The sequence below is a fragment of the Carcharodon carcharias genome, chromosome 8 (assembly GCF_017639515.1).
Source record: "Carcharodon carcharias isolate sCarCar2 chromosome 8, sCarCar2.pri, whole genome shotgun sequence".
NCBI classification, from domain to species: Eukaryota; Metazoa; Chordata; class Chondrichthyes; order Lamniformes; family Lamnidae; genus Carcharodon; species Carcharodon carcharias.
In genome coordinates, this window is record NC_054474.1 from 77,840,291 (window position 1) to 77,868,046 (window position 27,756).

The window sequence follows — 27,756 nt, forward strand, 5'->3', positions numbered from 1 at the left end:
GCCATTTCCTATTTCCAAATATTCAGGAAACGATTTAAATAGAGGATAAAAATATATTTTAATCAAAATCTGGAATTCTGTATGGAAAATATTAGTACAGGTACAACGTCTCAAAACCAGCAACCTCAAGACTGAGGCCAAAGCAGATTTCAGATCTTGCCAGATTTTGGGTCAGGTGGTGCCAAGGGTTGCTTGGAATATGGGAATAGACAGGCCCCCCCAATGGTGAAGCAGATAATTAGTCCAGTGTCACACCACACCAATGCAACACCTAGCCGAATTATCTAGGTAAGTTTATTTTTTTATTATTCAATTAAAATTGATGCAAGGCACATTCTAAAAATGTCTGGTTTTCAGACAGCTCTGGTTTTTGGACAGCTGAGTTTGAGGCACTGTACCTGCACAAGTTCTTCAAAGCAACCAACACTGAAGTGATTATTTCTTTTGTATTTACAAAGATATACTGGTAGGATCTTGAAAAAAAAAATGGTTAAAGCCTCCATCTACATTAGTTATTTGAATATCAGATATTTAGCACCATATTCCCTACAGAATTAATGGTGATGTCATAATTTCTAGCAGATGCACATAAAAGCTGTATTGCCAATGAGCCAGTGACTTTGCCCTTGTCATTAAATGCCCTAAGTGAAATCCTAGCTATGCAAGTCTGAGTGTTCACTTATAATGGCCACTGCATGCTGTTTTTAACTTATTGTTGATCCTGTTAATTAAAATCATTATCCTAAATATCCCAAACCTTGTGACAAACTTTGAGTTTTTTGTAATGATTAGTTAATTACTGCAATAAAATTAACTGATTTGACACACAGATGCATCAGGGTACTTGCTGAAACACTCGTTTCCCCATTACTGTCTGACGAGAAAGACTTATGCATGAAATTTAGTTAAAGCTATTGAAGTTAATTTGATAAACAAAAAAAAACATACAATGAGCTTTTAAGGCTGTGATTAATATGCTCTTGTGGTTTACTCTATCTTTTGGAGCAGTTTTTGGGAAATATTTGATTCAGTCAGTCTGGAACTTCATGGTTCTATACTTCATTTTGAAACAGAAATGGGCTTTCCAAAAAAAATGCAATAAAAGACTTGAAGTATCAGAGGTATCCAGAGATATATTCACGATTTCATTTTTATTTTCCTTTAATGCAACAACTCTACCAGTCACACATCATCAGGTAAGATGATAAGCATTTAGGTTGGTTTGAAATTGTTGTCCTCACAGTTGCAACGGAAGCCACTGGGAAATTCCATGCTGGTGATGTCATGTTTTGACCAAGCAGGGAAGGAGATCCAAGAGTCTCCATGCTAATCAGGAAACTGATGACTTGTTTAAAAATGAATCAAAGTTCTCCAGAGCTAGTATTTTTTTCTATAACATTTGAGCAAAAAGGTGTTCACCTTTAAAGATGCAACTTTCCATGATACTACACAGTTTCAAATTTATTTTGCATTGTACCTTCTCTAATATGCTTCCTTTCTGCTGTTTCTCAAACTCTTCTTTCTTAACCTTGAAAGACTGGTGAAGGACTTCAAGTTTCGTAGGATCAGCTTGGAGATGAACTTCTGAACCCTTCTCATAAGCCTCCCAGGCAAACACTATCAGGAGGAAAAATATGTTAATGCAAGTGTATCACAGTTACAAAATAAAACACATAAAGAGATAAAGCCTTGAAATCTTTCAATTTCAAATGTTACAGGACTTACACTGAGTCTGTGCCATTCTGACTGTGTCACCTGTGTAACGTACAAAGTTATCCCCTGCGTAGCCAACTCTAGAATAAAAAAATACAAGGAAATAATTATGGATAATATCCTAGTGATGTGACATCATTAGAGAAAAAACACCTTCCATTTATAGGACACCTTTTATAATATCAGGACATCTCAAAACCTTTCACAAACAATGAAATGAGTTTGAAGTATTGTCACTATTTTAATGAAGATATATTAAGTACTAATTACCTTAACACTCTTTTTTAAAAAATGTTCGTTGTTAAGACTGCCCAGCCATTCAGTTATTATTTGCTTCTGTTTTGTGAACATATTTGAGTCAATAAGATGCAAGTGATTAGATGAAAACGCTAAAGGCAAAACTTTTATTGCAGATTACTGGCATATTTTCAATTCATATATTCTGAGCAATAATGTTTAACACCTCTATGCATCCGAATCAAGTTCCAATGGTCGTAAGCAAAAGCTGCCCTAAGTATCCATCCTTGGTCCCTCATCATCTTCACTCACAAGGTGCCCCTTGACAACATCATCCAATGACATTGTCCTTAATTCAACATACAAGCTGTTGTTATACAACTTTTATGTTTCTTCCACCTGTTATATATCAGCCTGCTGCTCTGACAACCAGTCTTGCCTCAGTGAAGTGCAGTTTAGTCCATTAAAATTTTGGGAAGACAGAAGCCATTGTCTTTGCCACGCTGCTAGAAACTTTTGCAGTCTTGCCACTAATTCCATGCCTGAACCCAGCCAATGTTTCAAGATGAACCTCAGTGTCCTATTTGACTCTAGTCTGAGTCCTATATCTTCACTACGAAGTCTGGCCACATCCACCTCCACACCATCACTCAACTACACCCCCTGACTCAACCCATCTCCTGAACAGACCCTCATCCATGCCTCTGTCACCTCCAGACTCAACTATTCCAGTCTGAATCATTACCTTCTGAATTATTTGACATAGTGCCCTTTGTTGTCATCTCTTTGTACACTGCAAGCCTGCAATTTGATTCTGGTACATATTGAGGGATTATAAAATGGATATGACACAAAGGGTCTCAGTTACCTTCTACTTACAAACAACAAAGATCCATCTGAACTGTTGTAAATATTTCAAGGAAAACATATCCCAGAAATATTTAGAATATACACTGATGATGAATCTAGTAAGAGAGTTTAGGAAAAGGGGTGCGTTTATAGATACACTGCATTTCTTTGTGGTTTGGATCCAGTGCTACTGAAGGCAATGGGAAAGTTAATTAAGGAGTGCAGTAACACAGTGATTACGTTCCTGCACTGGTAATCCAGAGATTTAGATTAATGATCCAGAGGCACAAATTCAAATCCCACTATGGCAGTTGGAAAATTTAAATGCAATGAATTAAATAATTCTGGAATAAAAAAAATCTAGCATCAGTAATGGCAACCACTGAACTACCTGATTGTTTGAAAAGTCTATCTGGTTCACTAGAAAAAGGAAATCTACTATCCTTACCCAGTATGGCCTAAATGTGACCTAAACCAACAGCAATGTGGTCGACTCTTAATTGCCTTATGAAATTACCCAGCAAGCCTCCAAACTATATAGGGATGGACAATAAATGATGCCCTTGTGACACTCATATCCCATGAACAAAAATGAAATCAGACTGGTGCTTTCAGTAAACTTAAAGAATACATTCAATTTTTCAATTTCTTTTTAAAAACCAAAAGTCTAAAGTGTAAAATAGGAAAAGAATACAGTATGCATGAACTTTAAATTATAACATTTATTGCAACCATTAGATTTCAGAATTGTGTTTTCAGTAATTTTGAGCTTCCTCTACTTGCACTGAAACATTCCTAACAGCCTTTCATTTTAAATTCAGCTGAGTACAGCCCATACTCAACACCCAGAAAGTCGTTATTCCTTTTTCAGTTATCTAAACACAGTACATTGTATTTGCCTTGTTTAAAAGAAAATATGCAACAGTCTATATGTAAAAAAAAAATACCATGCATCTGATAAAATCCTTTTATGGATAATTATAACCAGATCTGTGCTATTGTGGCTATTATTGAGCTAACCATACACCTACAGTTAAGTCCTCACTTAAAGCTGTTGTTGTGTTCCTGAAAACCATGACTTTATTAAACAACTTTAATTGAATCGTAGGTTCCCGTAGGAATCAATGTTAAAGCTAGAGTTAGGTTCCTTCAGACATTTCTTGCCCAGAAAAAAACAATATACAAGTTGAAATACCATACCATACATATGTAGCAGCACTATGCATTCCTAGCTGAAATAACTTGCAAAATATAGTACATCACTAAATATAAAAGAAATACAATTACATTCTTAAAAAAATACAGTACCCGCCTCAGTTCAATACTTTTAGATTGACCAGGTTCCATCTAATGGTAGAAGTTGTTTGGTGCAGGTACCAGCTAAATCCTGACTACACACAGCAACCAACTTCTGCCACTAGATGGAGTCAAGGACTTCCGTACCAGATCAGAAGCAAAGCCAGGAGTGAAGCCAGAAGTCAGGAGACGCTAAAGAGCAGACCCTGAGAACTAATATAAGGGGAGGCTGGGGATCATCAAGGCTAGGACGATGAAGGAAGAGGACCGAGGACAAGGGTGGTAGCATTATGGGAAAAGTCACGTGAACAGACAGACCACAGAAGACAAAGTCTGTGGTAAACAGAGTTAAAATGAAACTGGCAACATTAAATAGATATACTGCTACTTTATTAACAATGTTGAAGTGAAACAATGTTAAGTCAGTTGACATTAAGCAAGGACTTAATGTCCTAAGACTTACTCATCTGGGTTTCTGCCGGTGTTGGAATAGGGATTCTCCCTCATGGCTCTTGTTTTCGGATCATAATATGCTGAATTTGGATCCAAGTTCCTGAGGTACTGAGAAAAGCAAAAAAATAAATTACATAATGAGAAGTGCACAAACACAAGACTGCTTTTTTTTGCATTTAAAATATCATCTGTAGAACAGAAGTGAGCAGTATATCAAATCACAATCTACAACTCTCAGATTCAGTGATAATTTCTGAGGGTTCCTATTATGTTCTATTTTGTTGAACTAATTAATCTTCTCAGTGGCTGAATGCATTTTTTCAAAAAGGCAACCATGTATAGACCTTTTCAAAAATCTATTTCTTTATAATAGATTTAGGAAGTTTGCTCTCACAACATCACAGCTCACAAGAAAATAAACATTCATACACTAAACACAATCTTTTCGAGTTGTCTTGATTCTTCACTTGATAAAGTATATTTTTCTGTACGACACCAAGCTAGATGGAGCAAGGTAGGTTACAAGTTCAACTGGCCTGGAATTATGCTGAGATAGTTGACCTTGCCAAGGTTGACAGTAGGATCAGAATTGATCTGAAGTGTCTTAACTTTGGAGAGGGGAAACAAAGCAAAGAAAGCAAAAAAAGCTGTAATTTCATTTCCCTGTTGTAACAATGGGTGTGGAGGATCTCAGTCAAATAGCTTCAAACCACTCCTGCAAATGCCCATATTTAAAGAATAATCACTTGGTAGAGGGTACCAGAAGACTATCAGCATCTGCAGAACCACGCCCCACAAAAATTTACCATAGAACAGAATTTACCATAGAACAGTCTGCCCGGTTTTCAAAATACAAAATTTGTCATGTAACACACGTAGATTTTTTTCTCATATATAATAGGAAATGCAGAGAATCAAAGAAAAAACTTGGAGCAGTATTACGTGCAGAATAAAATAAAATTGTAATCTTGCAGCTTTTTTTGTTCTGATCCAGGATGCAAATGCAATTCTCAAATGGATAATCTACATTTCAAACTATGGTTTTAAGACAATTTTACTAATTGATTTGGGAGATTTTGCTTTAAATAGTGCAGAAACAATACTTTTGAATACTACTGGAATGCAAATTATCCTAAGTAGCTTACAAGGGCTTCCGAATGACAAGCTGAAAAACACAATTTGTTGGAACCAGTCACATTGCAAGCCCACTCTATTGACTACTGAACATATGTTTTGTAAAGAAATAAAAAAAGGGCCAAAAAATACTTAGAAGGATATATAAACACTTTCAAATCTGATACATGGTTAAATTAGCAGCTGCCACACAATCATGACATCACAAATCTCCAAATTTTGAAAATTTTAAAGTCTACATCCTGGAAGCATAAACATGTTGCAGCAATTCTACCTCAAGTACTGTCACCAACAGTAAATGTTACTGAGTAGCAGGAAGCTCAGAAAATATGGTGCTTAAAACTAAACATAAGTAATACTTTCATACTTTTGCAATGTCCTCACGAATGCGAAGATTTCTGACTGTAATTCTTCGCTTGGAGTCAAAGTTTTGTCCAGGCATATCAATGTCATCAGCATACTTGTCTTCATCCTCATCTTCACTGTTGTCCTTCTCCTGATATAATGACAATTATAAAGCTCAACGATATACTATATCTACTTTAGAAAACAAAATACATAACATTTTCTCCTTCTGTGCTGTACCATTCTATGGTTCTACTTATGCCAAAAGTTTTACTTATGAAGAGCAAAACACTTCTTTATCCAATCGCCGGTATCACAGGTCATTTACAGAGAATTTATTTATTAAGTATATGCAAATCCCCAAAGCCAAGTGATAGCCTCTTCATTTGCTGGGTTTAAGGTCATTAGGGACACTCCTTGGTAATGTGCAACTCTGTTTGTTTCTTTCCACAAGTGCATAAAGGGCTTGTACTGAGGCCCCAGTGGTGGAGGTTGGTTGCACAGGGGCCTTGGTCTATCCTGAACCTATTTAGCAAGGACCACAGTTACCGAGTTACTGAACAAGTGCATTAATTAATTCAGCAATTGAATATAATTTTTAAAATCTTTAATATAAAGAAATGCTTTAACTTATGTAGCATGTTTTTCTGATGATTCTGTGAGTAAATGCGTGGGAATGGGACATAGGAAGATCTGGAAGATTTAACATTCAATTGCTGGTCAAACTCAGTAGGAAGCAGAATTGGGAGTGCTACAACAGGGTTGGATGGAAGAACAACTCAAATCACCCTTCTGGTTGCGATCTAGTGCCTCAGTGTACAGCAGATGAGCACTGCACTGGGCTGGAGCAGAACATGATCATCATTGTCGAATAGCCCTCCAAGTGGTTGGGCTCCTTCATCAGAAATAAAGCAAGCCTGTGAGCATGTGTCAGCATAAGTCAAGAATGGAGAGTCAAATGAAGAAACTGGATGGGTGGGGGGGTATGCCTTGGGTGAGCAGAATTATATCTAACCTTAATTATAAACAGAAGCACTTCATAAACTTCCTCTAAGTGGAACTAGAAAGATTCAGTGATGAGAAAAATGCTCCATTTAATTATTTACATACCGCTGAGTTATGATCCTCTTCTCCACGCTGACGTCTTGAAGAGTTCTGCGGTAATAAAAGATAGATAGATCAACTATGCAGATTAAGCATGACTACACAAAAATTAGAACAGTAATGCTAGATTTATGTCCACTCTGTGTAATTGTCTTAGTTTTCAGACATTGACCAGAATAAAGTTTCTGTTTATTCTGAGAGTCTTTAACAAGACTACTCAGTTGCATTTCATGTTGAAATGTTGCTTTTGTCATGTAATTTTGTTTAATGCGCTCCACAGTTGGTCCCACAGCTACTCCGCCAATTATTATATTCCACCTAGTGTGCACAAATTGTTACCTGGGAGCTTTCATTTGAAATAGATGTCCAATAGAAATAGTTCTGTGAATTTTTTCAGTATGTTTGCATAAACAAGATTAAAAGTTTTGTCTAGATTGATTGTCTATTTAAAGTTTTCCTTTGGATGGTTGTTAAAACCGACCAAATGAGTAACAAGTCAGGAAATACAAAAATACATTGCTATATTTTACCCAACCTAATTTATCTACATCTTCAAAATACACGCCTTGATTCCTGACCAAATACTGTAAAAGCATTACAAATGCCTAAATCATTTCTCTGTTAGATGCAAATATGCATCATGCAGAGACAGAAAAACTTATAGCCTGCAGAAGCCCAATAAGACAATCATGTGGAAAATTCACAGAAAAAGGATAAAATTTACTACATATCGCTCAGCTTTAAAGCATATGGACTACATCACCTAAAATAAGTCACTGATCTTTCTCACTTGTTGTGAATCCTGAAATTATCTCAAAGAGGAATTATGGAAATAGTTGAAACTTATTGTCAAATCATACAACATATAGGCTCTTCATTATCAAGGCCTCAGAAGAAACATGGGCAAGACCTTGATCACCACCAAAGGAAGAGCTTTTTCTACTTGCAGCTATTCAACTTTTGAATGAAGCCAAGATAGTACTTAAAGCCTGTGGAGGTAATCACTGAGTGTTACATTCTATTCAATTGCTAGGAAATTAGTCACAGATTAACAAGGTTTTGGTGCCAAAAATTTCCAATTATGTAGATTCAATGGATGCATTTCAGAAAGTTAGAATGTTTTAATGACCTGAATAATTAATTAAAGCTTGGAGGCAAGTATGGTACAATCAGAAACACTTGAGCAGTATTTCTTTTCATCTTTATAATTACTTTAAGCAGGGACTTAAAAAAGTAAATGGTAGCTTCCTTGATCAAAAAAGGAAAAGGCATCTGATTTCACAGCACCGGGGACATGAGTTTGGAACAGAATAGCTGAGGTTTTATGTAATGCAGAGTGCAGCAAGCTGCTCGTTGGCACCGCCATTTTTATATTAGCAGCTGACAGGCAATTCCTGCCAATTAAGAAATTGAATTTTCCACTCTCCAAAACTCAGCAATAAGCTTAATTTTGAGTTTAATCATGCCCTGGTGTGCTAACTTTAAATTGTCCTTGAAGAGAGTTCTGGCTTTTAGGACTTCACCTACTGACTTTTTTTTGTACCCAGAAACAACAATAGGCTAAAGTTGTAATACAAAACTGCATGAGTTTTAGGTCTTGAAAAGAATCCTTTACTCTCTTTAAGTAAGGTTTATGCTTCAATCTGCCTGCAGTCTATATATAATGAATTTCTACTTCACATTAAAAAAATATGATCATAACATGTTTTAATTGAAACAGAAAAGTATTTATATGGAGCTCCTTTCATGGTTGTTCATCAATGACATTTTCCACTGATGCTAAAATAAGTTCTGACCTCCCTCAACCCCCTCTGACCACCTGACTCTCCCATCCATCTGACTCCCACCTCCAACCCTGCCCCAGATTACCCTCCCGATACTCCAACTACCTCCCACTCCGTCTGATCACCCGAGTCCCCTCCCGACCCCCTGCCTACTCCCTCACCAACTTACCTTCTCTCCTGTCAAAGTAGCTGGGGCCTTTAAACTTACTGGTTTATAGCAGCTAGTGCCATAAAAAGGGGGCATGACTTCACTTCCCGCAGCAGTCCTGCCCTGCACAGAGGGGCTCCAAGAGCAGCTATGCTGCACATCTCTCAGCAGGCCCAGGTTGGAAGTCTGGGTGAGAAATCTGCAATTCCAATCTCAGATAAGTAAAAAGCAGAGTGACAATCTGACAGTGATTTTCACTCCATGGAAGTTTCGATTCTGTAACTTGTTAGATCCAAGAATGCCCATTCTTCAGGTGAAAAGCTCAGAAAATGGGATGGAGATTCATTTTAATGATCGCTGTCCAATGCTATTCCAGGATTCTCAGAGCTTTGCCAGAGGGGTGGAGCAAGATGTGCATTTTTGATAGGCACAGGCCCTAATTATGGATGAATTGCAGCCTCTGATGAGCTTGTACTAGGAATTCCCACAAACTGGATGGTCTAAGGGCCAAGGCATTAAGCTGAAAGCAGCCCAAAACTAAAGCTTAAACATTTTTGAAAGCGTATTAGCTGAGGCCCTCTGAATGCAACTCTTTAGTACAGGCCATGAGGCTCCAAGACAGGGTTCTCAGACCTTAGTGGTGCTGAACTTTCCTCCTCCTTTTGTCAGTGGAAGGTCTTGTCAACTGCCTGAGCCAGGAGTCCCCAAGGGTACAGAGATGCTCCAAGGCTCTTTTACATTTGCTGCAACAAAGACTTTTTCACGATCAACCACTGGCAGAAAGCTATTCTGTTTCATTTAATGCCTCGTCTCATCAGATGTCTGAACAAGAAACATTCTCTTCCTTTCAGGTGTTAAGGAACACAAGCTCCAACAACTTATGGGTACCGATGCCCCTCCGGATCCTTCCTCTCCTTCCCTGCCATCTGATCTCATCCCACCTCTGTGCATTCACTATACTGGCTTTCCCCCCTTCAGACTGAAAGGTCTGTGCTCAGCAAAGGATTTAGTTATATCCCCTTACACCCCCTCAAAGAATTTCAGGCTTGGCACAACTTTGAACTCATCTTCCATCACTTTCACCTCCATGCTAAGTTATTTAGGCAGGAGCCCTCCCCTGCTGCCAGCAGACCCTTTCACCTGCCTCCAATACTCTCCCACCACCTGGACCCATCCCTTTGGCCTCTCACCTGCTCTTGATCTTTTCATTGAGAAATGTCAGCATGATACTGGCCATCTTAATTCCTTTACTCCCCTCACCCACTCCAACCTGTCTCCCTTTGAACTTGCTGCACACCATCCTCTCAGATCTAACCCTGACTTTGTTATCAAACCTGTTGACAATGGTAGTGTTGTTGTCTGGAATACTGACCGCTATCTTGCAAAGGCTGAGTGCCAACTCGCAGACAATTCTTCCTACCTCCTCCTGGGCCATGACCCCACCACCAAACATCAAGCTATTGATTCCAGGATTGTCACTGACCTCATCTTCTCTGGAGATCTTCCCTCCACAGCATCCCTCCTTATACTCTCCAAATCCCAAACAGCCCACTTCAACCTCCTTCCCAAAATCCATAAACAGGACTGCTCTGGTAAACCCATAGTTTCAGCCTTTTCCTGCCTAATGAACTTATTTCTTCCTATCTTGACTCTATTTTTTTCTCCCCTTTTCCAACCTCTTCCCACCTATGTTAGTGTTTCTTCTGACGCCGAACATTAATTCAACAATTACCAGATTTATGGCCCGAATCACCACCTCTTTGCTATGATATCCACTCCCTCTACACTCCGTTCCCCACCAGGATGGTCAGAGGTCTCTCTGCTTCTTCCTTGAACAATAAGCCCGAACAATCCCCATCCACCAACACCCTCCTCTGCCTGGCTGAACTTGTTCTCTCTTTAACCTTTTCTCACTTCCTCCAAATAAAAGGTGTTGCTATGGATACCTGCGTGGACCCTAGTTTTGCCTTTTTGTAGGCTATGTGGAACATTCCTTGTTCCAGTCCTATTCAAGCCCCCTCCCACAACTCTTTTTCCAGTACATCAACGACTGTATTGTGCTGCTCTCATCTGAAACTGGAAAAATTCATCAATTTTGTTTTCAATTTCCACTCTTCTCTCACCTTCACATGGTTCATCTCCAATACTTCCTTTCCTAACTTCTCCGTCTTAATTTCTGGGAATAGCCTGTCTACTAATATTCAGGACAAGCCCACCAACTCCCACAGCTACCTCGACTACACTTCTTCACACCATTCTTCCAGTTTCTCTGTCTCCGTCACATCTGTTTTGATGGTGCTACTTTCCACAATGATACTTTCGACGTCTTCCTTTTCGCTCAACTGAGGATTTCTCCCCCCTACTCTGAACCCATGTTTTGCTCTTTACTACAGCCATTAGCCCTTCCTTTGCCTTTTGTTCCATGACATCTTTGGTATTTACTTCCCACCGCCACCCCCACTCTCCACCTATCCCTGACCTCTTTTGTTCCACCTGACACTCCCCCCTTTATCAACAGCATAAAATCCATCACATTTCTATTTCTTGAGTTCCGAAGAGGAGTCCTATTGGATTAGAAAGGTTAACTCTATTTCTCTCTCCACAGATGCTACCTGACCTGCTGAGCTTTTCAGCACTTTGTTTTTATTTCAGATCGCCAACATCTGTAATATTTTGTTTTTAAGAAAGCTGTTCCAGGAGCAGATCCCAACTAAAAGCTCACAATGTTCCTAAAAACATTGGCTTCCAAAATGATATTTTAAGGTCCTGTATGAAATAATGTTCATCAGTTTTACCATACAATCTTGGAGCCACAAAAAGGTGATTCAATAACAGGTGCTTTACAAATCGAGATGTGACCTTTTGTCAGAATACTGACAAGCCCTGCTCCGCATATGACCCAGATTACAGATCAATGAGGGATACCTGGGTTAGTTGTTAAGTGCAGAGTAGAGAAATAAAAAACTAAATTTTCCAACATTCTATATTCTGTTCCAAAAATCTGTCTACAGTTTCAGCCCAGTCTTGAAGCTAGCACACTCACAGCTTTAAATACTATTACAGACATGGTGTAACATGGTAGTCACTATACTCACCACATAGTCCACTAACTTCCCAGATGCTAGCTCTTCCTGTAGTTTCTGAGCTTTCAGAGTTCTCTTGGCCTAAAAAAGATTTGACATAATTTAAATAATCCTGACAGAGCTCTTCAATTTGACTCTAATATGTCTTGCAGGCTACTCGGTGTTGGCTTTTTTTGGTACTTACTTGCTGATATTTATTTTAATTATTACACATCTGCAAAGCACTTTGGAATTTTTCTACATTAAAAGGCACTATATAAATACAATTTTTTTTGAAGAGTAAGTTTACAGTCACTTCAGTTTTATGCATACAAGAATGCCCCCAAGGTCAAACCCAACATTTACAACTATTTACATCTTTGTGTGATCTATAAGCACTTTGTCTGACTGACTGAATGATAGTGTTGTGCCCGGTTGACAAACTTATCCTCAGTATAGAGTAAACAAGGTACTAAATCCCATTAGCCAATCAGATTTACTGATAATTATTCTAAAAAAGAAAAAAATCAACTCTCATTAAATCCTGCAAGATCTCTTATATAATTTGGGCCACTGCTTGAAGTACTGGTCATATGATGAATTATTCAACCTTTGCTATTAGATTTCTTTTTACTTCAATAAAAATTATATCAGCTTAGGGTAATTGGTGATCCATTAAGATATTAGGTCTCAAAGACTAAGTGATCTCTCCAGGAGGAAGTCACAGCCATTCACAAGGCAATCTGTCCATTTTAAACTATCTTGCTAGTGTGACTTATTACACATTTGAGATGTTTACCTATTTAGAATTATAGTTAAATTCTAAAAAAAAACCAAGAAAAGTCATAAAAACAAAATCCTGGAGGTGCTCCAATTGCACTATGAGAATGGTTTAAATGCTTAGATGCAAGCCAAGATTTTGTTCTACAATAGAGAGTGCTTTTGGCTCCATTTATTGGACATAAGACATAGTATTTCAGTTTTATGAGCAGTTCACTTCAACAAATCAAAAGAGAGGATCTTTTGTATGAGTGGGTGTGGGTGTTTGTGATGGCAGGGGGGAGAAACGGGGGATGGGCGTGGTCAGTGCCTTTTTCCAGTATTTTATTGTACAGTAAGTCACACTAGCTAGCTAATCAAAATGGACAGGATGTCTTGTGAATGGCTGTAACTTCCGTCCTGGAGAGGTCACTTAATCCAGTTGAGTCCTAATATTTTAAAGGACCACCAATTATTCCCAAATTCATAGATTTCTTTTTATTTCAATCAAAGTTAGGTAAGGATTTCAAAGGTGAAATTAAATTGAATTAATTGGCCCAGATTTTGTGTTCAGTGGCAAATGAACGGCACTTGCCATTCATTATACCTGCCCCCACCTCCATAGGCTTTGTGGGTTTTTGCAGTGTGCCGTACAGTTAGCTATTACAGTGAAAAGAGGGTGGTGCCCGTCACAGGGAGCTGTGTGTGAATAGGGCAGGCAACAGTGAGTCTTAACCAATCAAGTTGGAGAATCCTGACTGAGAAAGGCAGGGTCCAAGCCAGGAAGCGTAAGTTAGAATATTTCATTAAAAATCAAATCATGTTTGAAAGCAAAACAAGGGGAGGTAAAGATGAGGTTAATAGAAGGACACAAAAGGAACAGAAACAAAAAGTTTCAAAAGTATTTATAAAAATCTGCAATAATTAAAATCTAAAGAAATGGGACTCCCTGCTTTGCAAGGTATTTTTTTCTGTGAAAGAGCTTGTTTGGCAGTAATTAAGACTAACCATACTTAAATGGGCAAGCCCTAACTTTGCCATGTTTAGTGCGTATCTATTGGGTAAGTACCCACCCCTCATGTGCTTGAATGCCTTGTCACTTGAGATAGTGTTGGAGCTAAGCTTCTAGACGAACAGCGCAACTCAGACAACAATTTTCTGACTTCTGTGCGTGTGGACCCAGAAGTTGCTGTCCAATTTACTCCTTAATACTGATGAGCTTCACCATTACTTCTACCACAAAATTCAGGCCAATATATCATGAGGTAGTAGCCTGGATGACTTAACTTTTCCCCACCCATCACCAAAAAAGAGAAAGTAATTGAAGCTAGAATGCTGAGAAAACATAATAAACATATGAGTTATGAATGATTATTTCACTGAGCTGGTTCTTTCTAAATTTGTTGCTTTGCCAATTCTCTTCCCACTCTTCATAACCTACAGTCCAAAGCTCAATATTATATCTTTCCACATTAAATATGGGATGATAACTTACAAGTTTCCATAATTTCTTTAAATTGATCTTTTTAAAATTACTGAAGCCATCCATAATTTCCTTAAATTAAACAATACTTCCCAAAATAACCCAGAATTTAAAATAAAGAGTGCCCCCAGATCACTTTAATTCCTGATGTTGATATGCAACAGCCTGTAGTTGGTCACACTCTCAGAACTAAAAAAAATAGCAAATTAATGTCATATACAATATTTTCGAAAACTCTATTTTAGAATTAAACAAAGAGAACATTGTGGCAGCACAGTTTAAACACTGCAAGAGACCTGGATAGATAAAAATAAGTTGCTCACCACCAGGTGTAACATGGATGTCTATAATACTCACTACAACAAACTAATTGGTAGCTCTATAATTAACCATTTTTAAAAAGAATGATCACAGTTCTAAGCCATTGAAATGCCTCCTTACACAGTTACTCTTCCACTGGGCTAAACAGAGATATTCTATCACATACCAAATCTACTTTTGAATATTCCTCCACAATCCTCATATGATCCTCCGAATCATAACCATTCCAACGATCGCGCTTTCCATCATAGTCAAATGAAAATGTTGGCTGCATGTGTTCATCTGGAGCAATGTTGACACCTGTAAACTTTGCCCCCACCTTTCTAGGTCTCTACTCAAAAAACATATGAAACATCAGTGAGAACACAGTACAAAATGCAGCTTAAGGAAAGCAAGTACGTAATATAAAGTTCTCTACACCATTATTCTAACAAGTCATCCAAATTGGTAGCAAATATTTATATTTTCATTTTGTTCTTTTTCCACCAATTCCCATCATGAAAAAACCTTTATTTCAGATCTTCATAATAACTCTATATGGCCCTGTGAAAATCTTCGGGAGGGTATCTAGACCTGATAGAAGCAGCTGGGAGGCACCTAAGCTAGAAAGTTCAATTTGGTCCAACACTGTTGTATGTAGTTAAAAATTAGTTGCAGGGGAGAAAGAGGTGGGTAGAAATGAGAGGGGAGTAGAAAGCTTAAAAGAAGTTTTTTTTTTTTAAAAGTCTATACCTAGTTATGGAGTGTATTTGCCTTGAACTTACACTGAGCAATGTAATATCTCACTTCACATTTGCAACCACACTGATGCCAAGTACTTCTTGGAGAGCTTCGATTTGTTTTAATCACTGACAGCTTTAGATTAGCTGGCTAGCCTGGGAGTTAATCTAAGACTGCTAGAAAAAGAGGATTCCCTAGAGGGTCAAGAACAATATCGATTTGGCAAGCATTAAGAAACAGCAGAGATACCATTACACTACTGGCTGCATTCTGTAGGCCACCAATTTGTGGCAAAAATATAGAGGAGCAAATCCGCAAGGAAATTGTAAAATCTATAGAGTAGTCATAATGAGGAACTTTAATTACCTTAATATAGACTGGGGTAGCAATACTGTAAAGGGCAGAGAGTGGAAAGGATGTTTGATGTGCATTCAGAAGAATTTTCTTGATCAGTACGTTTCTGGCCCAACATGGAAGGAGGCATTACAGGATCTGTTTCTATGGAATGAGGTGGGTGAAGTGAATCAAGCATCAGTAAGAGTTCATTTAGGGAACAGTGATCACTGTATCATAAGGTTCAGGTTAGCTATGGAAAGGACAAGGAACAAGCTAAAGTAAAAAATACTTAATTGGAGGAGCAGCAGCAATTTCAGTGGGGTTAAGTGGAGGGAGAACAGATCTGGCCCAGGTAAATTGGAATCAAAGATTTGCAGGCAAAATTGTAACAGAAACATTGCTGCCTTTAGAGAGATGGTTTAGGTACAGTTGAGATGCATTCCTGAGGGGGAAAGGTAAACCAAACAAAGCTAGATTCCCTGGATGATGAAAGAGATAAAGTGTAGGAGGAAGCAGAAAAAGGGCGTGTATGACAAATGTAAGGTTGATTATACAAGTGAGAACCAGGCTGAATTCAGAAACTTCAGAGGTGAAGTAAAACATGAAATAAGAGAGGCAAAGAGAGAGAAGGAGAAGACACTGGCAGCTAACATAAAAGGAATCCAGGAGTCTTCTATAAGCATATAAGTAGTACAAGATGAATATGTAATTTCATAATTCATATGTTTTAGGAATATAGCTTGTAGTTTGAGAAATTGAAACTCTGGAATTCTGAAGTTGCCAGATCACCCTAAGTATTTAGACAAAAAAAAGAACCTTCCATGTGTACGTAATAAGGTCAGAGTTAGACGTGTGAATATGTTGAACATTGGGTAACCCCTTTGAGTCTTGGTAGACAAAATGTCTACAGTCGACTTCATAAGAAATATAAATTATTTGTGTGGGTCCCAGACCAAAGAAAGGTTTGAAAGCAAAGGGTAAACAAGGGAAGATCTTAAAGTATCCATATACTTTTCAGATCAAAGGACAGATTTAAAATGAGAGATAATTAGTTCAAATCTCTTACTGCTGCAACTCAGGTGTGCCACATTGCTATAAAAACAAAAAAACTGCAGATGCTGGAAATCGATGCTGGAGTGCCACATTGCTACAAGACAGATTGCACGAAGGCAGTCTTTTGTTTTGGGTCTGTGTGTTTTCTCACTGAGACAGTTAATCAGCTTGGAAGACTGAGAAGTCAGTGGTGTAACTGCTGGCAGCCAGAACAAGGGACATAGAGACCGTTAAGAGTCAGAGATGTTGTTGATGTAGAGTCGCTAAGCAGGAATTGTGAGTGGGGCCCGTGTTCAGAATGAAAAGTCCATCTACATGTGGAATTAAAAAGATCAGATCTGCCTGGGAAGCTAGTGGAAGAGATCAGTAGTGGAATCCCCACAGAGAGAAAGAGGGAATGTGCTCTGGAAGGCTATGTGCAAGCCTGGGAAACTGAGGAGAATTAAAGTGAATTCCTAAGAGCTGTGGTACACCTTGGTTTGGGCTCACAAGGAATGAAGGAGCCTTAAAGATTCTATAATGTATATGGAAGCTCCCAGGTGCTATAGGTACACCCACAGTGCCATTAGGGAGGGAGTTCCAGGATTTAGACTGTGACAGTGAAGGAACGACAATATATTTCTGAGTCAGGATGGTGAGTGGTTTGGAGGGGAACTTCCAGGTGGTGGTGTTCCCATGTATCTGCAGCACTTGTCCTTCTAGATGGTGGTGGTCATGGGTTTGGAAGTGCTGTCTAAGGTGAGCTTCTGCAGTGCATCTTGTAGATGGTTGACACTGCTGCTACTGTGCATCGATGGTGGAGGGAGTGAATGTTTGTGGATAGGGTGCTAATCAAGCGGACTGCTTTGTCTTGGGTGGTGTCAGGTCTACAGGGATGGTGTACAGGGTATAATTTCAAAATTTGAAGATGATACAAAACTTGGAAGTATTGAGGAGGACAAAGGTAAGACTTCAAGAAGACTGGTGGAATGCACAGGCATCTAGCAGATGAAATTTATTGCAGAGAAGAGTGAAGTGATACATTTTGGTAGCAAGAATGAGGAGAGACAGTATAAAATAGAGGGTGCAGGAACAGAGGCCTGGCAGTATATGCACAAATTGATGAAGGTGGCATAGTTGGTTGAGAAACTGGTGAAAAAGGCATAAGGAATCTTGGGTTTTATAATAGCGGCAAGGAGGTTATGGTGAACCTTTATAAAACACTGGTTCAGCCTCAGTGGAGTGCTGTTTCCAATTCTGGGCACCACACTTTACGAAGAATGTGAAGGCTTTAGAGACGGTGCAGAAAAGATTTACAAGAATGGTTCCAGTTATGTGGATAGATAGGGGAAACTGGGGCTGTTCTCCTTACATGAGAGATTTGACAGAGTTAGTCAAAATCATGAGGGGTTTGGACAGAGCAGATAGAGAGAAACTGTTAGCTTTGGCGGAATAATTGAAAACCAGATGATACTGATATAAGATGAATTGGAGAAGAACCTACAGTGACATGAGGAAAAACTTTTCTATGCAGCAATCGCTTAGGCTGCAATGCACTGCCTGAGAGTGTGGTGGAGACAGATTCAGTCATGGCTTTCAAAAGGGGACTGTATAAGTACCTGAAGAGAAAACAATTAAAGAGCTACTAGGAAAGGGCTGGCTAATTTGCTCCTGTCCATGGACACGAATGGCCGTATGGCCTCCTCCTATGCTGTAACCTTTCTATGATTCTATCAAATTGAATTGAATTGCTTCAGGACATGGTTAGAAACGAAAGTGGTATGTTACCAGATAGGTTTGGAATGGTGGAGACCCAAAAGGTTCCAGTTCTGACAGGAAATTCAAATCTGTAATGCATTTTTTTTTATGCTATATCCTACAACAGATTAAAGGACTCACTCTGCATAGAATTTTCTATCCTTTTAAATCTGATAACTTAGAAAAATTTTAACAGAACTGCCAAGCTAAAATGTATTAATATATTTGCCCCTTACAATTTTTATAGCAAAATGAACTTAGTTGGTGATACTTCATGCAAATAAACCCTCCTGTATAAATTAGATTAGATTTTCAAAATATCTTAATGCATTTCCCCCATGTTCAGTGATGTCACAAATGCTAAGCAGCTTATTCCCAAAGTCACTCTGAGATGCCACCATGTTTTTCATAGCTTAAGGCAACAAATGTAAAAAAGGTTATTTCTGGAACGGTGTACCTCTCTAGATACATACCCAAATAAATCATTTCTCTTCTGATGTACCTGTTCCAAAGCAATACTGGGAGAAGGGGCCCATGAAAATAACTTACACAAAGGTGCAACAAAAAAAAACACTCCTTGAAACTGACAATCACTTACTTCCATACAATCCTTTTTCACATGTGTTACTGCTCCACAGTTTTCACATGCACCTCTCCTGTACTTGGTAACAACAGAACCCTGAGTAAGAGAGGACACAATATCAACAATAAGCTTTTGTCCCTTGACATTTCAAATGCCCATTAAGATTGAATTCAGATCAAAACACGATTAACGAAATAGGATATGATTCTCCCCTTAACAGACAGGGCTATCCAGTTCAGCTTATGCTGAGACACAATAAGTTATTTGGCCACATCGCTGCAGTGCAAATTTGTTACATCAGCTTGAAATAATACTTAAGAATAACTTGAGATAAAAACAAAAAACTGCGGATGCTGGAAATCCAAAACAAAAACAGAATTACCTGGAAAAACTCAGCAGGTCTGGCAGCATCGGTGGAGAAGAAAAAAAGGGTCATGAGGACTCGAAATGTCAACTCTTTTCTTCTCCGCCGATGCTGCCAGACCTGCTGAGTTTTTCCAGGTAATTCTGTTTTTGTTAAGAATAACTTAGTTGGCCAACATACTTTCTGCAAAATATTATAATTAATTAACAATTAATTGTATTCTTTATATATTAAAGTTTTCTGCTGATGAGCTGTAATTCTGTAAAGGGAAGAGAAGGTCCATTTGAATGCTACATCAACCAAATATGATTATGCACTATGATCTGGTTGCTGCATTGTCTTCAAATACTACTTTTATTCGTTAATGACAAATAACTTCCAGTGCTTTACCAAGATTGTTTTTGAGTTATATCTATTGAGTTCTGTGATATATAGAGCATCAAGCTTTTCTTCAGACCAAGATAGATTTGCAAATCTGAAACCTAGGTTAGTGCAACTGAAAATCTAGGTTTACAGCAGATTTAGCCTAATTGAAGAAAAAAAAATCCCAATCTACAATTAAACTTTGTTGAAAGTTTACGGGCTGCGTTCATACTACCACTTTAGCATTGCTAAAATGTAATTTACTGACACTCGAGTTATAAAAACAAGATTTGGAGTCTGTAGAAGTTGGCATCACATTTCTTGGGTTCCTCGAGCCACATGTAAAATTAAACCAGAATTAGTCTTACATAGTTAGAGAGTATGGATACTGAATCATAAATCACTAATATTCCAAACTTCTCCACCTTCACTGGCCTAGTCTGTAACTTGAAATATTTTGAATGACATAAACTAGGCAAATTGCATTTACGATCTTGGATTCCTCTTCTCTACCACTGTAACTGTCACACAGTCAAAGTTTCTCCCTTTGATTTTCCCCCCCCCGAAAAATACTCTACAATCAGGTCATACAAATAACTTACCTTGAGCCACAATCGCTATAATTCCTTAGAAAACTGTAAGCTCGATAGTCTTCTTTATTTTTTGTGCTTTTTGAAACTTATTCACTTTTTAAAAAAATGATAAAATTAAAAATCTCAATGGAAACAAGTTGAAACTCCACATACCTCCTGAACACCTTTCTTGTACCAGTCTCCGATTGAATTGAACTTTCGCTCCTTCTCAAGTTGCGGCCTTTGGTGTTTGAGAGTAGGTCTTTTGGAGGGATCAATGTACCACGGAACTGATGATATATACTGAGGAATGTGTGGGTTGATGTCTCTGTCGGTTGCAAGTGAAAACAAAAGGTTAGTTTAAATTTTGATAGTTCACATTTTGTTTTAAATTTGTGGCTTGAGCTTTTGCCAACCAATGTTTAAACTGACATTCCAATAAAAAAAATTGAACCATTTTTGTCATCTATGAATGCCCATGATGAGCATTCCGCCACTTGTTACCCTGATTAAAATGTCGGATAGCTGGAATGTTCATTGTGATATTAAAGTCTATTCTCTTGGACAAAATGATCTCTGGTTCGTAAGCTATTTAACAACATAACTATGTCCATAATGAATTCAGTACTTGGGGTGGTGTTTCATTGAAAACTCAGTATAAGTACCACATGTCTCTGTTAATCCTGTAGACAGCTCTGCAATAGACATTTTCCAAGTTAATCATGTCAAGCTGTGCGTCACACAATTGCTACTCTTTTATAGCGAGTAAATCATCCTGTGATTGTGCATTTGGGACAGTGCACCTACAAATTGTGCAAGCTTGGCCTAAATAGCCAAGTGGTTATGGTACTGGGTTTGTAACCCCAAGATCAAGAGTTCAAATCTCACAATGGCAAACTATGAAACAATGTAACTTCATCTGAAACAGATGGAAACGGGTTTGTACTCGAAAGAGTTACAAATTGTGCAAAATGCTTTCTAAAAATTACTTATGCTCACTATTATTTCCTTAATAACTGAAATTTCTCATACCCTAATGTAGGATTTAAACAAAACAAAAAAAAAAATTCCCAATTGATTAAACGTATCTACCGAATTATCATGGTATCTTTAAAGTTTGCCTTGAATACTGGAGCATCAGCCATAAGCCTGGGTTTCAATGATTCCTCTGATAGCTTTCAACCACATCTGGCATTTTGAAATTTAGCAGTTTGCTGAATTCCCAGCATGAAATTGGTGCAAACACGTGAAGTGAGAATTTGAGAATTTCTTTGCTGTAGACCGAATTCAACATTTTTCTTACATCATCATCTTATGTGATGAACGCATATAACTAGATTACAACTGTACAGTGCTTTCCTGTTATGAATGCCTCACAAAAAACAAAGACAACAGGGGACCAATAAGAGTTTCTAAGTGAGGCAGTAGTGCATAAATAGCACGGCGATAACTTTAAGTCTATTTCTACTTTTGGTTGTACATGTTCAATTTAAAAATCTGAAATTATTTTTGAAGTATACAGAATTTTTATAGAAAAAAAGTTGTAAAACAATAAGCAATGAACTTTGAACAACTTATTCAGTAATCATTTATTTATAGCAATTTATATCTACTAAAAACAGTCGGCAGACTCACTAATAATGTGCTCCTTGTGTATGCTAGGAATAGATAACAGGAAAATGCACTCTCCAATCCATGGTTTCCCATCCATTAAGAAAGCAGAAATTTACACATGAATGCTTTAAGGCAAGAATATAAAAATAGGAACTGCCTGCAATGGGAAAATGCTGATGGTAGCTGACATTCTGGAAGATGTGAACAGAGGCGCCTGATGGTTCAAAAGGGGCCAATGGTACAGTCATTTGGGCCCCAATCTGACAAGGACATTAGACCCTACTACCTTCAATATTGCCAGATGCCAGCAATCCCAATGGTCAGAATCTCCTTTCATAATTCTACTAGGCCTCAAAACCTCCCACCTCAGACTTGTTCTGCTCACAATCTTCTAGACAGCATCCCTGGTACTGCCTGATCCCATAAATGAACCCAGGATTTGAGAACTTCATCACAGGTCCCAAAATCCATTTCCCAGTGATCCAAGAATCCCAAAAAAGCCCCAGTGTTCCTAAAGCTTCCTTCTCCAATATTCCTGGAACCCTTGGATTTCACTTCTGAAGCTTCCAAATCCCGAGTCAAGTCAGTAGCAGATCACAAGGCCACTGATAACACTACTTCCAAGAACACACCTATATAAAATATCTGACTCACCATGAGCAATGCCATTGAACATCTGTTATCAGTAATAAAATAATTCAACAGGTCTAAGTTCAGGCTTTCAGGAATGTGGGACAGACATTTTTATTAAATAATTTATTAAATATCAGTTATCAGCATATACATCAACTTGCAGGTATACTACAACTAAACAAAGCCAAATACATAATTATTTGAATAATGGGTTACTAAAAAAAATTCAGAATGATATTACCATTTTAAATTATTACCAAAATTCAACAACCCCAAGTACTATGAATAGTTTGTTCTTTAAAAATAAAAGAATTCTATGTGCTTAGCAATGTTGGGTAGTGAAGCACCAATAATGCAACTCTACACAAAGCATTGAATAAGAAAAGAGTTCACATCGTAGTGGTCAAGGCATGTAAACAGATAGACCAGTCGTCAACTATATCATTAACATCCAGTTTTCACTCTCCATCTCCAATTCTCCAGTGTTTCTCTCCCTCAGGGAGCAAATCAGCTGGCCAAATAAAAAGTAAAGATTTAACATTGAAGTGGTACTCACTTTCCTTCTTCATCAACTTCTGCTGGTGCATTGCCAAGCTTTCTCTGCTCTTCCAATTCTTTCTTCTTTCTCCAATCCTCCCTCGTCATCTTTTTTGGTTCATCTAATCCCACCACACCAGCAGATTCCTCAGGGGCAGCTGGATTCATGCTCTGTACAGTCCCAGATTCCATAGTGTCTTGATTTTAGGATTTTCTGATATTAATCTGTGAACTGAAAAAAAAACACATTTATTATAGCTGAAGTAATTCCAATTTGGGATTTCGAGAAACACCTTTCACTAAAGATGACTCTTCCAATCCAAATGACAAGTATCCAAATATTAATGCCCATGTGTGGATATCTTTATGCAGCAAATAGGTCAGTGCTGCCTACATATTATCATTCACAACATACACATATGCAACAATAGCTTCAGAAATTGATTGATTCTAAATAAAACAACGGATATCCGGAAGCGATTGTAAGGACCAAGTCAATTGAGGGTTTTATGATACTTGATGGTTTACATAGTAGCATATTTTTTAATTTACCAAACTTACCATGTGGTGGTGACTCTCCCAATTGGGAATGCCATTTTTTTTGCCTGAGGTTGCACGTGAAAATAATTTTACTTAGGGCAGAATTTTGCTGTTATTGAGCAGGAGGCGGGGCCCACTCACCGACACATAAAATGACGCGGGATGACATCAGGGGCAACCCCCGACGTCATCCCGGTCCATTTAAGTTTTCAGGAAGGCGGGCCCGCTGACCTGTCAATGGCCAATCGAGGCCATTGACAGGATCAACTATATAATTAAAGGACATGCCTGTCCAACCTTACGGTTGGCAGGCAGGCCAGGAGCCCCAGCGGGCAATAGAAAAAACATGAAACCTCATCCACCGGTGGGATGAGGTTTTATGTAGGGTTTAAAAATGTTTAATAAACTTATTATGTAAGTTATGAACATGTCCCATCTCATGTGACATTGTCACATGAGGGGGACATGTTAAGGAATTTTTTTTTTCTATTTTTAATATTTTTAAAAGTGTCAGTGATCTCCCTGCACTTAAGCAGCACTTAGCCTCAGGGAGATGTGTGCTCTTCCGTGTGCATACACAAAAGAGCGCACTCTCGCTTTTGGAGAATCCCCCTGCCCGCACAGGAAGCGCATAGTGCTTCCTGCTGGACATCACGCTGCGTGGGCCTTAATTGGCCTGCCCACATAAAATAGCGACGGGGCCCGCTTCTCCAGCGGGGATCGGCTCCCCACCTGCTGGAGATTGGGTTGGGCCCGCCTGCCTGACAGGCAGAAAATTCTGCCCTTAGTCTCACTTCATTTCACAAGTGGGACAGTATTAATTGATATATCACATTTGCACTATTTAACTTCAGAACTGGCAAAAAAAAAACTATTTGATATAGCCTGCTTGCCCAGCTGTGGTGACCAGTCTTTCATGTCACTCAAACAACACACTTCAAATATCAGAAAAGAAATAAATCTGCACTAAGACTCAGTGTTTGGTGTAACCTAGGTGTGAAATCTATTCTTCTGACCTTGATTAATGATAGGAAATGAAGAAGTTCTGAATGTTAGCTGAGTAAAGCCAGGGAGTGATGCCTGAGTCATGGTCAAAAAGTACACAGAGAATTTGAAAACAGAATTTTAATAGGCTAGCAGGAACTTAAACTAAAGTTGATCTGCAGATAATTTTCACTTAGCAAAGACAATGTAAGGTTTACACTCTTAAAAGAAATACATTTTATTCTTAATAAACACACAAATCATTCGCTAAGATAAACATGCATGCTTGCACCAGGCTTTCCATAAAAGATTAGAAACAAATTAACAATGATGTTCTATTTCTAATTTAATATCCACTCACACCTAGTTTTTAAATAATATTCTTTCATTTAGTTCTATGAACTGAAAAAGGACTTTCCTGATAGCTACAGGGTAACTGAACCCCTCTCCACTATCCCCTCTCCAATAAAAAAAATTAAAGACTTACATTTACATAGAGCCTTTCGTGATCTCAGGAGGTCCCAAAGTGCTTTAAAGCCAATAAAGTATTATTTCAAGTTTACCACTGTTGAAATGAAAAAAATGCTCACAACAATGTCCCACAAACAGTAATGTAACCAATGACCAGATAATTTATTTTTCATGATGTTGATCAAGGGACACACAGGTTAATTCCCGTTCTTTGAAATAGTGCTGTGGGATCTTTTATAACCACTTGTTATAGAAGACCTCTGCTTAATGTCCCATCCGAAAGATTTTAACCTCTGTTGTGCAGCACTCCCTCTGTATTGTACTGGAGGATAAGATTTCTGTGTCCAAGTCTCAGAAATAGGATTTGGATCCACAACCTTCTGACTCAAACATGCTTCTCTGAGCCACAGCTGATTCTCAAAAGTGGTATAGGTAGAACACTGAGTGGGCACCATTTTTAAAATACTTGATCACAGGCTTGAAATTTACTCCTACACACAAATTTACTGAGTCAATATCAAAATACTTAAACAATGAAGCTTAGATGCACAGTAGCTAAAGAAACTGTGCAATAACGTTGAAGTTAAAAATAGTTCTGACATAAATTTTACATGCAGAAAAAAATCATTTTTTACCATTCGATAACTCCCTCGAGTTACACAGCTTTCCTCACTCAAATACGAACTATACTCCAGATACTTACATGCATTGCAATCAATATTACTCAAGTGTAAAGCTACTGCTTGAGTCTATTATCTCCTATACATCCTTTTTTTTTGTTATTCCAATATTTAAATTATTTACAGCAAGCCCTGGTGCACAATTATGGCAGTAAGAGGGGAAACCAAATGACATTGAGTACCCCCAGTTTGAATTATGTGAACCTTCTTAACATGTGACTGCCATGGAACATACTCCTAAGCAAATGTAAAATATCTTAGCTAGAATCAACTTACAGTGCATGACCAAATATCTGAAAAGTTTCATCCAGGCTTATAAACTCCTCATCCCATGAACTTCAGTGTTAAGCTTAGTATTCCCTTTTTATTAACTACGGTATTCCCATTTTTTCCCCACATCATCTACTATTTCCCCACTTTTACTTACTTCCCCAGTAAAATACTGCAAGAATACCCAGCTCCAGGATACTGTCCTGCACCATCTGGTAACAATATGTTCTAACAGGAAAAGAGTTGATTTATTGTACTTCTTTTCATTGCTTGTCAGGAACAACATCACATTTGTTTTGTTTCTAATTAAACAAAGTTGTTTGCCACATACAGTTTAATAGCCAGTTCAGTCCCCACTGCAAAAGCGAATGATACCCCAGAGGTAACAAAACCACTCATGCAACAAGAATAAAAACATACAGAAAAACTCATGATCGAACAAAATAATTAGATATGGATTGACGCTCACCAATGAAACCTAACGGCGCTCCACCTTCACAGGTAGGAAGCAGCCATGCACAGAAAGGACCACACCAAATAGATACTATACTTCTAACTTTTGGTAGAGAATGATGAACATAAATCTTCAAAATAACTTAGATTCACACCAGTTTTAACATGTTGGTTATCATGTCCACCTTTATGCAAGATAGTAAATCTACTTGCATTTTTCAATCTTTGCCCAGTGCTTCCATCCCCACTGGGATGTTACCTATCAAGATTTTTGACCCTAATATAGACAGGAAAAGGAAACAAAATATCCGTGGGTTCCAATTCAACGCATCGCTCTCCTGCTCACGCTCCAATACTGTTTGCTCCAACTCAATGAACTTGCCTTTCCTGTATAAGTAAGCAAGTGCTACATCCTGCTTTTCCTTTCACAACAAGTTAAGGAATGAATGCTCCTGGGATATATAACTTGCATTTGTTTAGCACTTTTAACATAGAAAAACATCCCAAGGCACTACGTAGGCTCAAAGGCTGAGACAGGGTAGGGGGCTGGGGAAGAAATATTTTCCATCCTCTGGTTACTTTGCATCTTAGTAATTGGCCAAGTTGGACAGAGAAATAGACTGGAAGGACACTTAGTAAGGAATGAAAAGAATCAGGTATTTTGTGAAATTAGATACGGGTTAGGTGCAATAATCAATCTCCCATCAACTGTAACGATTTCATATCAAGGGATTTGGGACACCAGAGTGCAAAATGAAAATAAGGGAGGTAGGTGAAAAAAGGAAAAAGAGGAATTAGAAGAAAATTATGAAAACAGCCAGAAGAACAGATCAAGAAGAAAAGCAACAAAAACTGAGAAAGAATAAGTTAGAAAAAGAAAGCACAGCCAAGAAAAGTACTGCAAAAAGAAAAATCAACATAGGAATAACAACCCTATATTTACCCAGCTGATGTTGTAGACCCCACACGTCAGCAAAATCACAGCATGATGCCCAATGAGGACACTAGGAGAACAAAGAAATGGTTTTGCCAAATCGTTGTGATGCTAGTTCATTAACAATATTTAAGATATATTGCCCAGGACACAGCCTGGACCTTGCACAAAGCATGCAATAATGGTGGGGCAGCAAATCTTGTGAGGTTTCTGCCTTTAAATGG

General features: G+C 38.2%; 1 protein-coding gene across 4 annotated transcripts in view; it reads right to left on the reverse strand.

The window, feature by feature from the left end:
* Positions 1 to 27,756, reverse strand: part of slu7 (SLU7 homolog, splicing factor) — a 48,859-nt gene that overhangs the window by 11,609 nt on the left and 9,494 nt on the right. For 2 of the 4 annotated variants that reach the window (XM_041193941.1, XM_041193940.1), the window contains 10 exons: positions 23,220 to 23,432; positions 20,591 to 20,744; positions 19,133 to 19,213; positions 14,855 to 15,019; positions 12,159 to 12,227; positions 7,138 to 7,182; positions 6,050 to 6,178; positions 4,559 to 4,656; positions 1,726 to 1,793; positions 1,478 to 1,617 (listed from right to left, as the gene is read on the reverse strand). In XM_041193941.1, the coding sequence (XP_041049875.1) occupies positions 1,478 to 1,617; positions 1,726 to 1,793; positions 4,559 to 4,656; positions 6,050 to 6,178; positions 7,138 to 7,182; positions 12,159 to 12,227; positions 14,855 to 15,019; positions 19,133 to 19,213; positions 20,591 to 20,744; positions 23,220 to 23,392 (1,122 nt within the window). In that variant the 5' untranslated portion in view covers positions 23,393 to 23,432. Of the gene's footprint in view, positions 1 to 1,477; positions 1,618 to 1,725; positions 1,794 to 4,558; positions 4,657 to 6,049; positions 6,179 to 7,137; positions 7,183 to 12,158; positions 12,228 to 14,854; positions 15,020 to 19,132; positions 19,214 to 20,590; positions 20,745 to 23,219; positions 23,433 to 25,211; positions 25,231 to 27,541; positions 27,561 to 27,756 lie in introns of those variants that run through there. The other 2 variants (XM_041193944.1, XM_041193943.1) reach the window with 2 other exon arrangements.